General features: G+C 50.0%; 2 protein-coding genes and 1 long non-coding RNA gene across 3 annotated transcripts in view; 2 read left to right on the top strand and 1 right to left on the bottom strand.

Moving 5' to 3' along the window:
- Positions 1–8,992, top strand: part of C2cd3 (C2 domain containing 3 centriole elongation regulator) — a 96,258-nt gene extending 87,266 nt beyond the window's left edge. Inside the window, exon 33 of the mRNA XM_060367661.1 lies at positions 8,189–8,992. Within this exon, the coding sequence (XP_060223644.1) occupies positions 8,189–8,338 (150 nt within the window). The 3' untranslated portion in view covers positions 8,339–8,992. The remainder of the gene's footprint in view (positions 1–8,188) is intronic.
- LOC132647269 (uncharacterized) overlaps positions 1–13,623 on the bottom strand; it is a 27,955-nt gene extending 14,332 nt beyond the window's left edge. The window contains exon 1 of the long non-coding RNA XR_009585642.1: positions 13,341–13,623. This is a non-coding gene — a long non-coding RNA (uncharacterized LOC132647269). The remainder of the gene's footprint in view (positions 1–13,340) is intronic.
- Positions 11,707–14,356, top strand: part of Ucp3 (uncoupling protein 3) — a 16,718-nt gene continuing 14,068 nt past the window's right edge. Inside the window, exon 1 of the mRNA XM_021664688.2 lies at positions 11,707–11,822. The gene's annotated coding sequence lies outside the window, so the exon portion shown is untranslated. The remainder of the gene's footprint in view (positions 11,823–14,356) is intronic.

The following is a 14,356-nucleotide window of genomic DNA, read 5'->3' on the forward strand; positions in this document are numbered from 1 at the left end:
CCCAGAAGTTGGAGGTGGGGTGGGATTGGGGGTGGGAGGGACTGTTATCTAGAAGAGCCTGGGAGCTGTGAGGGGACTTTGATATGTGTTACAGGTATGTGTTAATAGGGAGCTAGATGCCCCAATGTCTGGAAATAGTTGTCTGTTGGGACACATAAGCAAAGTTTTTCTGACAGAAAACCTACTTCACAAGTTTCTGAGGAACGCTGATTTTAGGCTTTTGTATTTCCACGAGCAATCCTTCTGTTTCCCAGGTCAGAGTCCAGCCTGAGCTGAACCCATGATGACATTTATGACATTGTCTGTGGCCATTATGGGGAGGCCACTTTGGACACCATGGTTTCCATGGCACACTTGTTCTACATTGCAGTGCTTCCTGCTTATTCCCAAGTAAATACCATTGTTCTTTAGCATCAGTTATGTAGTTTGACACTAATAATATAGGTACCAAAAGTTCAGAGAAAGATATTTTTCAAAATGTTTAAAGCACTGAAATAATTGCCATGGGTTGTCAGAACTTTGAGTGTCTTACAGTTACTTTATATTTAGGTGAGAATTACATTTGGGCAGTTTGGAGTTTCTGAAAGTCTCAAAAATAGCCTCAATGAAAGAAGTGCCTGCTGCACAAGCCTGAGGAGGGTGTGAGTTCAAATCCCCAGCACCACATGAAAGCTGTGTGGCAGTGCACATTGGAGGGAGGGGACAGGAGGACCTAGGAGCTCACTGGCCAACCAATCTGAACAAAACACAAGTTTCAGACTCACTGAAAGGCTCTGTCTCAAATACTAAGACAGAAGCCAATAAAGACCCTCTACATTGACCTCTGGCACACACGGACACGTGCACCTGCAAACACATGCACATACACAGACATACATACGATGACCTCACGTTGAAGAATGCTATTTACCCACATACTTGCTATTCTCATGCACATCATTCTTCACTTACTCGTTTGTGCTGGGGCCGTTCTCCTGTAGAAGGCTTCCTTTGACGCTTCACCTATTGTGGACCTGCTGGTAACCAGAACTCTCTGTTCGGTGTTCTCTGAAAGCTTTATTTTGCCTTCACTTTGAAAGTGATGATTTTCACTGGCTATGAAATTCCAACCTGGATTCTGTTTCTTTTAGCATTTTGGAGCTAGCTCACTGGTGTGTACCTCAGATGACAAAGTGCTTACCTAGCATGTGCAAAGCCTTGGGTTCAAGCCTCAGTACATGCTGATGCATGCCTATAAGCCCAGTACTTGGGAGGCTGAGACAGGAGGATCAGAAGTTCGGGATAGCCTCTGGTGAGACACTGGGGAAAAAGTAAAATCCCCGTCTTTGGTCTTCCGTTGTCTTCTGATGAGACATAGACATCTCCGTTACTGCTCTCCAGGATGTTATGTTCTGTCTTGTTCAGCGAGTTGAAGGTCTGTCTAGGCTTCTGGAACTACAGTGTTGTACAGTGTGGAGGCGGAGGGGCAGGTAGGAGCATGCTGACCCTTAACTGACAGCATTGCAGGGCTGCGGTTTGTTCACTGTGCTGCACCACTTACTTACGCTACATGGATTCATTGGTATGTGATGAAGTTATAAAGTCTTACGTAATTAAGAGGTAAAGATGATGGATGTGCGTTTGGGGCAGAGGAGTAGGTGGCTGGTGTGACTCAAGAAATCAAGGGAAGGCTTTTTGATATATATATATATTTTTTATGAGTGTTTCGCCTGCATGTGTATGTGTGTATACCACTTGCGTGCCTGGTGCCCCTGAAGGTCAGAAAAGGACATCTGATCCCTTGCAACTGGAATCACAAGTGACGTGAGCCACCGTGTGGGTGCTGGGAACTGAACCTGTCTTCTGCAAGAGCAGGTGGTGCTCTCGGCCCCCAGGGAAAGATTTGCTTTTATGAGTATGTGGAGAGCTTCTGGGGAACACCCTTTTCACAAGACGGAAACTTAGCTAGGTGGAATCCCTTAATTCCATTTAATATCTTTAGTTTGAGTATCTCCTTGAACACAGCATTTAACTCCGATTTATTTCCTGGTGCCCCTTTTACCCTTGAACCATACATTATGTATTTTTCCTTTCTCAGCTTGCTACATTTGATCAAACTCTCTTTGTAAGAGTGAACCACAAGACAGAGTCTATGCTAGGCTCTTTTGAGACTTCCTTTGCCAATGTAATTAATCTAAATCTCTTTACCTTAGCCTCAGGCCAGCTCTTCAGACAAGGGCAAAAGCAGCCATTTCTTCACCCAAATATCACAAGAATGATCTCCAGGCAGCATACTACAATTCTTCTCCTCTGAAGCCTCTTGATCCAGGCCCCCGCAGTTGAGATCACCCTCAGCCACCACTGTCTTCCATGCTTCTGCTACTATGGCCCATTAAGCTCTACTTAAAGCATTCTTCTCCTTTCCTAATCCAAAGTCCCAAAATCCACATTCCTCCAAACAAAAACATGGTCAGGCCTGTCACAGCAATACCCCAGTCCCTGGTACCAACTTCTGTCTTAGGATTTCCCTTGCTGTGAAGAGACACCATGACCAAGGCAACTCTTATAAAGGAAAACGTTTTAACTGGGGATGGCTTACAGCTTCAGACATTTAATTCATTATCCTCATGGCGGGAAGCATGGCAGCATGCAGGCAGACTTGGTGCTGGAGAAGGAGCTGAGAGCTCTATATCTTGATCCAAAGGCAGCCAGGAGAAGACTGGATGTGTTTCATACTGGGCGTAGCTTGAGCATTAAGACCTCAAAGCCCTGGCTCCACAGTGACACACTTCCTCTAACAAGGCCACACAGCCTAAGAGTGTCACCCGCTATGATTAAGCATCTTACACACGAATCTGTGGGGGCCGTACCTGTTCAAAGCACCACAACATCCTACTCTAACTACTCACCATTCCTGCTGCCAGCACCTGTTCACACCGTTGATGGCTCTGCCATTGCAGGGGATGCCATCTAACCCTCTGCTTCTGCCCTGCCCCTGGCAGCCCGTTCTCCATACAGCCTCTGTTAACCTTTAAGATAAATCACATGACTTCTCTGTTCAGAACCCTTAGTGACTTCCCATTAGTGAGTAGGAGAGCCAGAGCAGCTGAGTGTGAGGATAGACAGGCAGGAATAGAAAGGAGTCCTTAGCTTTAAACTAGAACTGAACGTCTTCCGGCTGATATGGCCAAAGTTCTAGTTAGATCCAGGGAAAGACAGATTTGCTGGCCCCTTCTACAGGGAGCTTGCAGCTCCACAGCAGAGCCAGCTCTTTAGGAACAGGAGATGGAGGAGCTGCCTATAAAGTTAAAGTCCTCTGCCGTGGGCCCTGCTTCCTTTTATTTTTGTAGTGCTAGGAGCAAAGTCGGGGTTTTTGCATACCAGGCAGCTGCTCCGCAGATCCACACTCCCCTGAGCTTCTGATCCCTGGAGAAGCTCTGGCCTCCAGAGCACTCACAGCCTCTCAAATGCCATTTTCCTACACCAGCACTTGTGAAATGGAGCCAACAAGTAAATATGGAGGACAGGGCCTTATCAGGGCTTGAGGATAATTCAGCAAAGGGAAAGGGAAAGGCTTTGAGAGTTGTACAACCTGGAGAGAAGAAACCTTAGGAAATCAACCAAACTGGGTGGTAGCATCAGTAGGCGGCGGAGAAGCGTTAGGAGAGGGGGCTTGGGCTAAAACAGTCAGCAAGCTAGGAATTAAAGAGCAAGAAGCAACCTGTACTCTGAGCCTTGCCTCTCTGCTCTGCCTTCAGACTGCTTCTTTCCCGTGAGATGAATCCTCTTTTGTTCTGTGCCTCCCCCCCATCTCCCATCAAGCCCAGGCTCTGCCTGCTTCATGTAACAGCCCTTGGTTAACCACAGGCATGGGGCCAGACACAATTCTCCATAAACAGTGATTGTAGGAGGCAGGAAGTAGAAGACCATGGCCAGGAGGCCTTGAGCTGCCCACCTCCATCAGCCAAACCACAGCATTGCAAATTTGCCAGGGATGGAGGAGCCCCAGCCCAGCAGGTGAGCTGAGAGTCCTAGCTGTGGGTCTGCTGCTGGCTTTCTAAGGTCGCGGGCAGTGTGCTCTCTGGAGAGGTAGCACTGACTTGATTTTTGTATAGGAACATAACTTCTGAATCCAGCCAAAGTTTATAAAGTTCAGCTTTGCCAGTGACTATAGCCATGTAACCTGGGACGTTATCTGACTCCTGTGTGCTTTCTTTATCTGAAAAGTGGGTGTAATAGAACCTGTCAGCTAGAGTGACTTGTGGAGTGACTTAGTCAGATATGCAGTTTAGAGTACTTCTTGCCACAGTACAGTGAGCACCATGAGTATTAGCTGTCTTAGTTTCACTCTCATTATTGTCTTACCTCTAAGCTGCTTTTCTGGCATGTATGGAGGAGAGGGGAGTAATTGTAGGGAAGAAATGTTGGGAGAGAGGGCCATGATCCAAAGCTTGGGACCAGGGAGGGAGGGCACTAGCAAGGTGCAAGACAGCCCCAGAAGTTGGTGAGCAATTCCTGAACCATAGCAGCTGCCTGGGCCCAGACCAGTGTACAGCCCACATGACACCTAGCCACAGCAGTCACTGAAGCTAAGGCTTTGTGGCTCCTGTTCTCCCTAGGGCCAAAGAAATTTCCCTGCTTTCATTGTTCTTCCTGAACCGTGTGGCACCAGAAAGATGCACAGTCCCACAGTCACCAGATCATACCAGAAAGAGTCAGGTCCAAAGCAACCAGGGCCCCTGTGTCTCAGACTGTGGCCCAGGCCTTAAGGCTGGGCTTGCCCCTCTTGCTTAGCAAGAGAACTTGACCTGATGCCTCATTTCTTTGAGCCACCAAGTCCCTACCCCTCTGCCGAGTCCAAGAAAAGACCTGAAGGTCACAGAAAGGTTCTGCTAAAGCTACCTAAAGCTTTTAGAAGGAAATGAGCAACCTGGCCAAGGATACACAGGAGTCAAAAAGAAGCCAGAACTGCGAACTGGCTGGTACCTCACCTGACCCAGGTGGAAAGTTGATGGGGGCCTCCCAGAGAAGGCCTAGACCTGTTGCCATGTGCTGTGCCCATCTAGACCTGAGCTGCAGGCAGGCTGGTGTGCAGCAGGAAATAGGAACTCTGCCAGGACTGTTGCTCTAACCCATTCCTCTCTGGAGTCTGGACTTTGGAGACCTCCCACTAGTCAGCATTGGTTAGTGGGCTAAGGAGTCTGTCTGGCTCTCCTGCGCCCTTCATTGTGGAAACTGAGGGCCAGTGATGGTGTGAGCAGGCGTCCTATGGGTTGGACCTGTTGGAAATGGCTTCTCAGAAGGACAAATATACCAGGCAGTGAGGCAGAGAGGGAGCACGGGGGTAGAAGAGCCCTGAGGGTGGAGTGCTAACACAAGTGGAGAGTGAGCTGGGACAGCCAACCGTGCTTGTAGCTGGGCTGGTTAGATGCTCATCTTCTGCTCAGGCCTGGGACTCCCGTCTGAGTGTCCTGTCCTCACTTTCCCCCTACTCCTACTGTGGCTGCTAAGTTCTCTGCTGTCTTTAGTGTCTGGGAAGTCCTTGTCACTGCCCCAGAGGAAGACAGCCAAGAGGGTGAAAGTTGAGCAAGGTGGCAGCTGTGTAGAGCCCTCACACAGCCTCTGAGGCAGCAGCCCAGGCAGCTGGCTGAGCAGGGCAGCTGCTTCCTTTCAGTTTTTTTTATCTCTGCAGTGTTTTTTTCTCCCTTAAGGGAGCTGCTCTAGAAGAGAACAGAGCTTCGGCCATGAGCCAACGCAGAGGATCTCTTATGGGGACAGCTGTGGAGCACATACCTAGCCAAGCAGTAAGCATACCTTGAGAAGGTAGCAAACCCTGATTCTGCTCAGGACCTGTGAGGCCTAGCTTCTTGCCTAGGATGAGAATGAAAGCTTGGTTTTGCTCTACTGCAGCTCCCCTAAGTAGGAGCATGGGCATATATAGAGGACTAGCTAATACATCTGGGGATGTCCCTGCCCTGAACAGCTTCCATCTGCCCAGACCTTCAGGGTTATGTGTTTTGCAGTGGCAACTCTGATAGAGTCTTTAGTACTTAATAATCAAGATGCTTGTTAAACCCTTTTAAAGTCAACAGTTACTACTGAGCATGTGTATCTCTACCCCCTCTGCCCTGAGCCTAGGCCTGGGCCATATAGATAAGGGCTCTTTGGTCACTGGGTCTGGGTGTGGGTGTGGAAGGTTGGCTGAAGCAGCCACCTTAGCTCCATCTCCAAGGATGCTAGGACCCAGCAGTAGCTGTAGGCCTGTGTGCATGCCCTTCCTCCTTGTGGGTGGCCTCACTCCCACCCCAGCTTCAATGAGACCCAGCCTGTCTTAGACCCTGGAACTCGTTGAAGCCTACCTGGACCTTTTCAATTGTTACTAATGGCTCCTTTCTCTGTGCTGCCAACTCCAAACCTCATCTCTGTGACTGGTGTGTAGTTCATGTGTTGACCTCCCTTCTATCTTAAGTAGCTCTGTGAGGACAGGAATCATGCCTGCCTGTTGGCGTATGAGTTGATCAGAGGGAATAGGTCCTAAGCTTACAGAAGGCTTGATGAGCCACCAGCAGAAGTCTGTGATGGCCATTTCATGAACTGAGCAGAACTACTAAAGTCTCTAAAGTAGAGAATGAACTTGTAACAAGTGATCTGGTTTTAGGATTTGACAAATGAGTAAAAATCAATGCCTGTGGTCAGAGAGGCGGTGTGAGACCCTGGCTCATAAGTAAAGGTCAAGACCTGTTTCCCATCTGGCTTAGCCTCTTCGTTCCCTTTCACATTTCTTTTATCTGTTTTATGCAGTTCTAAAATGCATAAAATGTAGTGTAAGCCACAGCTAGTGACTCTAAAGATCCATCTATAGCTACAGCCCAAGAATTGAATGGGACTAGTGTCGCCTCCAAACACCAAATCCCTCAGAGAAGCTTAAAAGTCTTGCAGAGAACTGGAAGGATGTATACATGGTAGACAAGCAACCACTAGTTCTAGAAGGAATGAATGAGGCAGTTGCTGCAAGAGAAGTCTCTTTCCACCTGATGTAAACCAGGTCATCATGCCCCAGCTACCCATTCACTGTTCTCACAGGTCCTGGCCTGCCTGGGGTCATATGTATCGAGCCCTCTGGCTCATGACTTCAGGAGAGCCCAGTCTGGAGCCAGGGACAACATGGAGACACTGGCTCCTGAGCCCTCCCCTGGCCTGAGGTGTTACTTTGGAAGGAAGAGCTACAAACCAACAGATGGCATCCTTCCCGTTTGCCCAGACCTGCCCAGAACACAGAGCTGTACCCTCAGGCTCTGTCATGCAGCCCAGCCTGGTACTGCTTATTCTGGGCCACCAGGAAAGCCTACCTAAGGGCCTGCTCAACTTGTCCATCTTCCCTCAGTGCTTAGAGCTCTAGACTGGCAAAGACAATCCTATTTGCCCAGCCCCCTTGTTCATGGTTGGGAAACTAGCCCCCAAACTACAAAGAGAAATAACCAGCTCTCATCCTCCTTATCTCATTCTGGCTGCTACCCTCATTCTTTGGGTAAGTCACTGTGTCTTGCATGTTTAACTCTGAGCTACAGAGCCAGGAGCTACTCTGTTCATTTCTGCCTCCATTTGACATGTATTTTCCTATAGAACGGAACAGTGGGATTTCTGAGTGTACTCATCCTGGAGCCTCTGTAGCTGGACCTGTCTCCTGTTGGCAGGCTTACAGGGTACCAGCTGGGGAAATGGAGTGGTGTGGTAGAGTCTCATTGCTCCATCGGCCTGGGAAGGCTGATGGATTTAGGGTCAGGAAAGAGATCTTCCCTTAGGGCAGGCTGTGTGCTGTGAAGCCGAAGACAGTGCCCATGGTGATGGCCTCTACTCCTTTCCAGGCTGTTTCTTCCCTACCTGGCCTCCATCTCTTCCTTAGAGGCCTTACTCCACCCACATGCCCAGGCAGCCTACTGTATAGGTCTAAGCCCCCTCAGCACAGGAAAGTATGCCAAAAAGGAAAAAGTGAGTGAGCACACGTCTTTGTGGTGCTGCATAAGAGGGACTCCCACCACAGCTCTGCCACTCAGAACTACCCGACCTTGAACTAATTGCACCTGAACTGTAGCGTTATGAGGTGGTTTGCAAACCAGGCACCTCTGCAGAAATGTTAGCCCAGGGACCGAAATCCCCACTGGCAATGCTATATCCTCAGTGCTAATCTAGCTGACTTCCTCCTCTCCAGGACAAGAGTGAAGCCACCAAGGGAGCCCTCGCCCAGAGGCCTGGTCGTCCCAGACCTAACTCCCTCCCTCCCAACCTTCCTGAGGAAGAGACTCGCAGGATTGCGCGGATATTTTCTTCCCAGTATTCCCAGAAGACTGATGAAGCCTGAGAGACTGAGGGAAGCGACTCCCAGCCAACCTCCCTCAGCTTTGTTCAGCAGAAGGTACCAGGTCTGTTTCCCTCGGCATCCTGACACCACCACCACCATTATCCTGTCCCATGGGTATCTTGAAACCTAATCAGCTAAGACTAGAGAAGTGTCCCGAACCACCTAGCCCCGCCTGCCAGGACCTTAACTTCCTTCTGTAATGACGCAACAGCTGGAAATGACTCTAGTGCCCAAGTGTCCCACCCCAGCTTCTGACTGTGGGGCCTAAGGAGGACCTCTGAGCAGAGGAACCAGTGCTCTTGACCTAGCCCACCGCTGACCAGAGCCTTCCCTCTGATTGAATAGGACAGGCTCTTTTTGCCTTAAATTTGGAGGGGGCATACAGTAAGTGTGTGCATAGCTGAGAAAAGTCCAGGGCCCTGTCCAGCTCATTTGTTTGGAAATGAGGTATTTGATAGATATAAATTATTTTTATGATGTATTGAATTAATCAATAGAACAGGGGGAATGAATCACCTCCTTTAAAACTGTATTTGATTGTCTGAACCCTAACCATGTTTTTAACTTAATGCTTGTTTTTTTATTCAGCTCTGAAATGCATTGTTCTTGCATTTGTTTTAATAAAAGTATGGCATTTGTATTCGTGTACAAGTACTATCTGGGTTGGTCACTGGAAAAGGTGTTGGAATTCATTTGTACTCTTAATACAGAGAGAAAGGTTGACAGCCATTACTCAGCCATCTGGAACAAGGGGCCTGGGTCCCCATGAGACTTCTGGGTTCTTGTCAGACTGGCCCACGTTAGAGTGGCACCAGTGTCCCTCTTCCGATGGTTTGGGCTTTTGCTTGCTCATTCATGGTTTGTCTTTTCCTCTGATGACCCTTGAAACCTCTCAGCACAGTGAAAGTCTGCCTAGGACCCCATCACTTACAGTCACCTGTGTTACTCAAGAAGATGTCTCTGTCAGAACACAGCCACTTGGGCAGCTGCCATAGACAAAGCCCTATGGAGGTGACTCTGAAGGAGCACAGAGGTACAGCACAGCCCCAGCAGGGTGATGAGGCTAGAAGGAGCTACCAGAGGGCCCTGCTTGTCACTCCTAAGTGCATGTCATTTCACTGAATCCTCAAAATAACTCTATGATGCCCCTCCCACAGGTAAACTCAAGATCAAATAAGTCAAATGCATTGCTTCTGTGTAGCTAGACTATGCATCAGGACACAAGATACACATATCCAGCGATAAGAGGCTCTGACCAAAGCAGGGTGCAGCCAGTAAGTGTCCTAATTTAGGGCAGACCCAGGCTGCTGCACTCAGGGAAGGATTCCTGAAAGAAGCCCGTACTGGGGTAGAGCACAGAGAAGGGACCAAACCACAGACAGCTCCAGAGAGAACTGGGGGATGTTCTGGGCCATATCAGTCCAGCCTGGCAGTGTCTGTGGCTCTGGCCTCATCTGGAAGGCACAGACACTGTTAGGCACTGACTTCATATGGTTGCTATGAAGATCAAATGAGGTGTTTGTAAAAATGTTTGCTGGCATTTGGCACATAATGGAAGCTTGGGAAATGTCAGCCACACCCACTCTTCCCAAACTCCAGAAATGAACTAGTAGAGGCAAGTGCCCCAGTACCCAGAAGGCCGAGCCCTCCAGCCTCCTCTTGATGGGCTGTGCACCCTCAGCCCAGCCTGCTCTCATATTTATTTCTTCTCCTTGAGCTTCACGCTGCAAACCTGCCCCCTCCCCAGCCAGAGGCCGGCCTGGCCCCAGGTCTCACACTCAGCCAGAATAGAGTCTTCTATAGAAGCGCCTAGAGTTCCATGCCTCTTAGGGAATAAGAAACCTCCAGGTTCCAGGCCTCAGGTGAAAAAGATCATTGCCATATGCTGCTCCTGTAAATAACCTGAAGGGGTCAGGCGAGGACAGGGCCACAGGAGGACATGGGCCGCAGGAAGCCTCTGATGACAGAGGCTTGGTGAAGGTCTGAAACACCGACAGGTGTGTTTTTACCAGTATCTCATCCCGGTGCTAGCTCTGAGGTGACGTGACTCACCAAGTTATACATCATGTTTGTCACCACAGCCAGAGTGAACCCCGACTTCTTTATCCATGACCTCCACAGACCTGAAAACAGATGTCTCTGGTGACCCAGAGTCTGTGTCAGCCAACCTTCTAGACAGCCCCAAATCACCGGGCAGGGCCTGGTCCAAGAAAGAGGATAAACATTCTAGCTATTCCAGTACCTACCCTGCCATGGCTCTGTGCTCGAGTTCCAAAATGACTCTGCCTTCTCTGCCCTAGCTATCTTCTTCTCCCCTCTCTTCGCCTCCCTTCTATGTCACCCAGCTCCCAGCCAGGCTCAGCTATGCCTCATCTTAACCTCAGCACCTGCAGGTGGACTAGCCTGCACGTTAGCTGCCAGAAGGAATTCTGCTCACCCTGCCCCATTTCACTCTGGCCCCAGCATGCCCATGCCAGGTGACGTGTCATGGAGAATAGTGGTTACAGCAGCTAGACCTAAAGTGTGTTAAAGGTTGCAGGTCAGGCTCTGCAGCGTACCAGCTTGATGACCTTGGGGAGCCACTGCCCTTGAGGTTCATCTTTCTGTGTAAAACATTGATGCATGAGGGCCCTGCACAGCAAAGGAGTAAGTATTGATACACACTACAGCATGTAAGATGTAACGTGGCTGGGAGAGAAATGAAAGATGCCAGCCTCAGGACGCCACTTGTTCTGTATGGTCCTACTCAAACAAAACATCCAGAACAAGGAAATTAAGGAGCAGAAAGATGGGTGGTCGCCTGAAGCTGGGCGGAGGGGGAAGGGTGGCTCATTTTGCTTTGTGTTTGAGCCACGGTGGCCTGAACTAGATTATAGCGGCTGCTTAAACAGTTTTCCAGTTGCTCTAAGTGGGGAAATCGCATGCTATGTGAAGTACATCTCAAAGCTGTTCTGCTCTGTTCTTAAATTTAGGACCCTGGTAATACCTGCTTCCTAGGGATATGGGAACTAGAAATGATGTGCCTAAAATATCAGGCACCTGATGGGCCCCAAGAGATGGTGCTTATCATCATTGTTGTTCGTAAGAAGAACAACAATGGAGAACCCCTGTCCTAAGAGGCCTTGACCTTTGGGCTCTCAACGGTGACAGGTGCACATGCTCACACACCCTGTATCTCCTGGTCATGAAGGTAGCCCTCCTCTTGAAAGCCCAGAGCCATATTAAAGAGCCCTAGGTCAAGATCTGGAACTCACTGGTCCCCTCCCTGCCCTGCCCCTCAGCAGCCCGCCTCTTGTCAAGTGATCAGACTGTCAACTAGCTCTTCAGAATTAGGTTTCAGGTCAGCTGGTGCATAAGGCCAGTGCTGAGCCAGAGGCAGCAGAGACAGTGAATGGTGAGGAAGGGCCATCAGATCCTGCTGCTGCCCCCCTGGAATGGAGCCTTAGGGGGCCCCTGCACTACCCAACCTTGGCTAGACACAAAGGTAAGAGCCCACACCTCCCCTCAGCAGTCCCTTCTCCCTTGCCCCTCTGCTTGCTCTCCCTTCCAGGAATGCTCACAGCCAGGAGCTGCTAGAAATCACTTACCATAGCGCGACAGACCAAGAGTGATTCAGTCTAGCCAGCCCCCACCTGGTAAAGTTGAAGGAACTGCAGCCCTGGGGAAGGCCTTGACTCCCACATCTGCATTATTCCCCAGGACTCCCCTTTGTCCTGCTGGCTCCTCTGCTGGGATTTCACTATTGCCAGATGGAAAGTGACCCTCTCTGGCCCAGGATCCCCCACAGAACACAAAAGCTCTCTCTAGCAAGGGTCCCGGGGCCCTTCCTGGGGAAGACATGATGAGGGCACCTCTGGGCTGGATCCTGGTCCAGGTGCGTGGTAGACATTTCTAGAGCCTGTGGTCACTCTGCCTGGTGGCTTCCTCAATGAGATGCTTTGTTGGAGAGAGTTGGGTTAGGCAGTACAGGGCACACTCAGCAAACATGAATGAGGCCCAGTAGGCAGAGCATCCCATGCTGTGGGCACCTTAGCAGAGCTACAAGGATGAAGACTGTTCTCAACTTCCACCTCCAGCCTGTGGCAAAGGTCTGCTGCCCACCAGGGTTCCTCAAATAACAGTTGAGGTGCAGCCAGGAGGAGGTTGGGGAGTCCTGACTTCAGGGAGGTTCCTATTCCGCCTGCTATTGTTGCCTCGTCCACACACTCGAGTAAGTCTGCCCGACCTTTCTATCTCTGGTGGATGGCTCAGGGGTACTCCTAAACTTGGGTACACCCAATCGCAAGCTCTTAAGCAAGGTCAGGCCTCAGTGTCTCTTGTGAGCACTTTTCCAACAATGTCCTCACTGGTCTTAGAACCCCATCGCTCCCCTCTGATCTATCCCTGCTGTGGGCATGCTCCGGCTGCCCAGCCTCTCCACGGTCTCCACGGACTGATTGTAACTTTGGCATTTGCAGCCCTCTGCCAAAGGGCCCTGAGATCATCGCTGACCTCATTTCCTGTCTTCTTGTCTTGATAGGAATGATTCTTGGGCCAGCTGGCCCTCGGTCTGTCTTAGGGCCTTCCCTACTACAGTCTTCATAGAGAAGGAGAGGAGGTTGATCCTGTCCCTGCTTTGGAGGCTCTGGCACAGCTAGAAAACAGTTGCAGATAATGGGGCAATGCTACAAGACAGGAGGGTCGGTCAGAAGTAACAAAGGACAAAGTAGGGAGAAAGGGAAGCCCTGCTTGACACGGCAGCAAAACTCAGACACAGTCCTGGCCTCAGCAGGGAGAAACCTCTGTTAAGTGCAGGACCTGGCTCAGCACCAAGGCCCCCTGAAGTTTCATTCCCTCCGGCAGAAAATACTCTGAAGTCACTGGTCCCTGACAGTGGCCGTACATGGGCCCTCTGCCTGTCTAACCTCAGTTCCTCTCCAAAGGACAGCAGAACACAGAATTCTTCTGTGAGCCCGTGAGTGGTCCCAGACAGGCTTTGAAGAAGGGATACTAAAGAACTTACCCCAAGGGCCTCCCCAGCTCTGAGTGAGCTTCAGATGCAGGGTGTCCGGTCACCCAGCAGCCTAGCTCTCCAGGGCAAATCCAAGGCTTGGGGGAAGAGAGGCCACCAGGAGTACCTGGCTACTCCCACAGTGCATTCCAGGCCAGGGCAGGGGATCCAGTACCTCTCTGCTGGGAAGGAGCCAGGCCTGGCTGCTCTTCTGTAGGGCAAAGGGGAATGGAGCCCTGAGCAAGTGGAGGGCGTTTCTCCAAACAGGCCTACACTGCTGTTCCCCAGCCAAGTTGGCTCCAAACGCCCTAAGCCTCAGGTCTCAATCTCCAGAGAAGCTGTACCCTCCTGGAGCTTGTCTCAGTTTACAACTCAGGCAGACAAAAAGATGGGCTGAAGGAGGAGCCTGGGAGAGCCAAGGCCTGACTACACCCGTCTACACAGCTCTTAGCCTCTCGGTACCTCTGTGGGCCCTGGTACTCATCCAGCCTTCCCCAGACTCTTACGTTTGGTTTTATGAAGCATTCAATAGCTGCTTTGAATGAATGCTCAACAAAAGGCAAACCCCAGAGGAGCCAGTTATCAAACTGATGTAGCAATGACAGCTTCATTGCTTGATTGCTTGGCCATCAACAACCAGATTGGAGTTCTGTGACCAGTGGGGTCAGTTGGCCTTGGCCTCTTTCTTTCTTTCTTTCTTTCTTTCTTGCTTGCTTGCTTGCTTGCTTGCTTTCTTGCTTTCTTTCTTGCTTTCTTGCTTTTTTGCTTTCTTGCTTTCTTCTTTCTTTCTTTCTGAGGCAGGGTTTCTCTTGTAGTCTTGGCTATCCTGAAACTTGCTCTGTAGACCCCCAGGCTGGCCTCTGCCTCTGAAGTGCTGGGATTAAAGGCATGTGCCACCACTGCCCAGTTTTCCATCTTTTTTAAATAATTTTTTTTTAATTTATGTGCACTGGTGTTTTGCCCACATGTATGTCTGTGTGGGTATATAAGATCTTGGAGTTGCAGATAATAATGAGCTGCCATGTCAG

This window comes from Meriones unguiculatus, chromosome 14 (genome assembly GCF_030254825.1).
Source record: "Meriones unguiculatus strain TT.TT164.6M chromosome 14, Bangor_MerUng_6.1, whole genome shotgun sequence".
In the NCBI taxonomy this organism is placed as follows: domain Eukaryota; kingdom Metazoa; phylum Chordata; class Mammalia; order Rodentia; family Muridae; genus Meriones; species Meriones unguiculatus.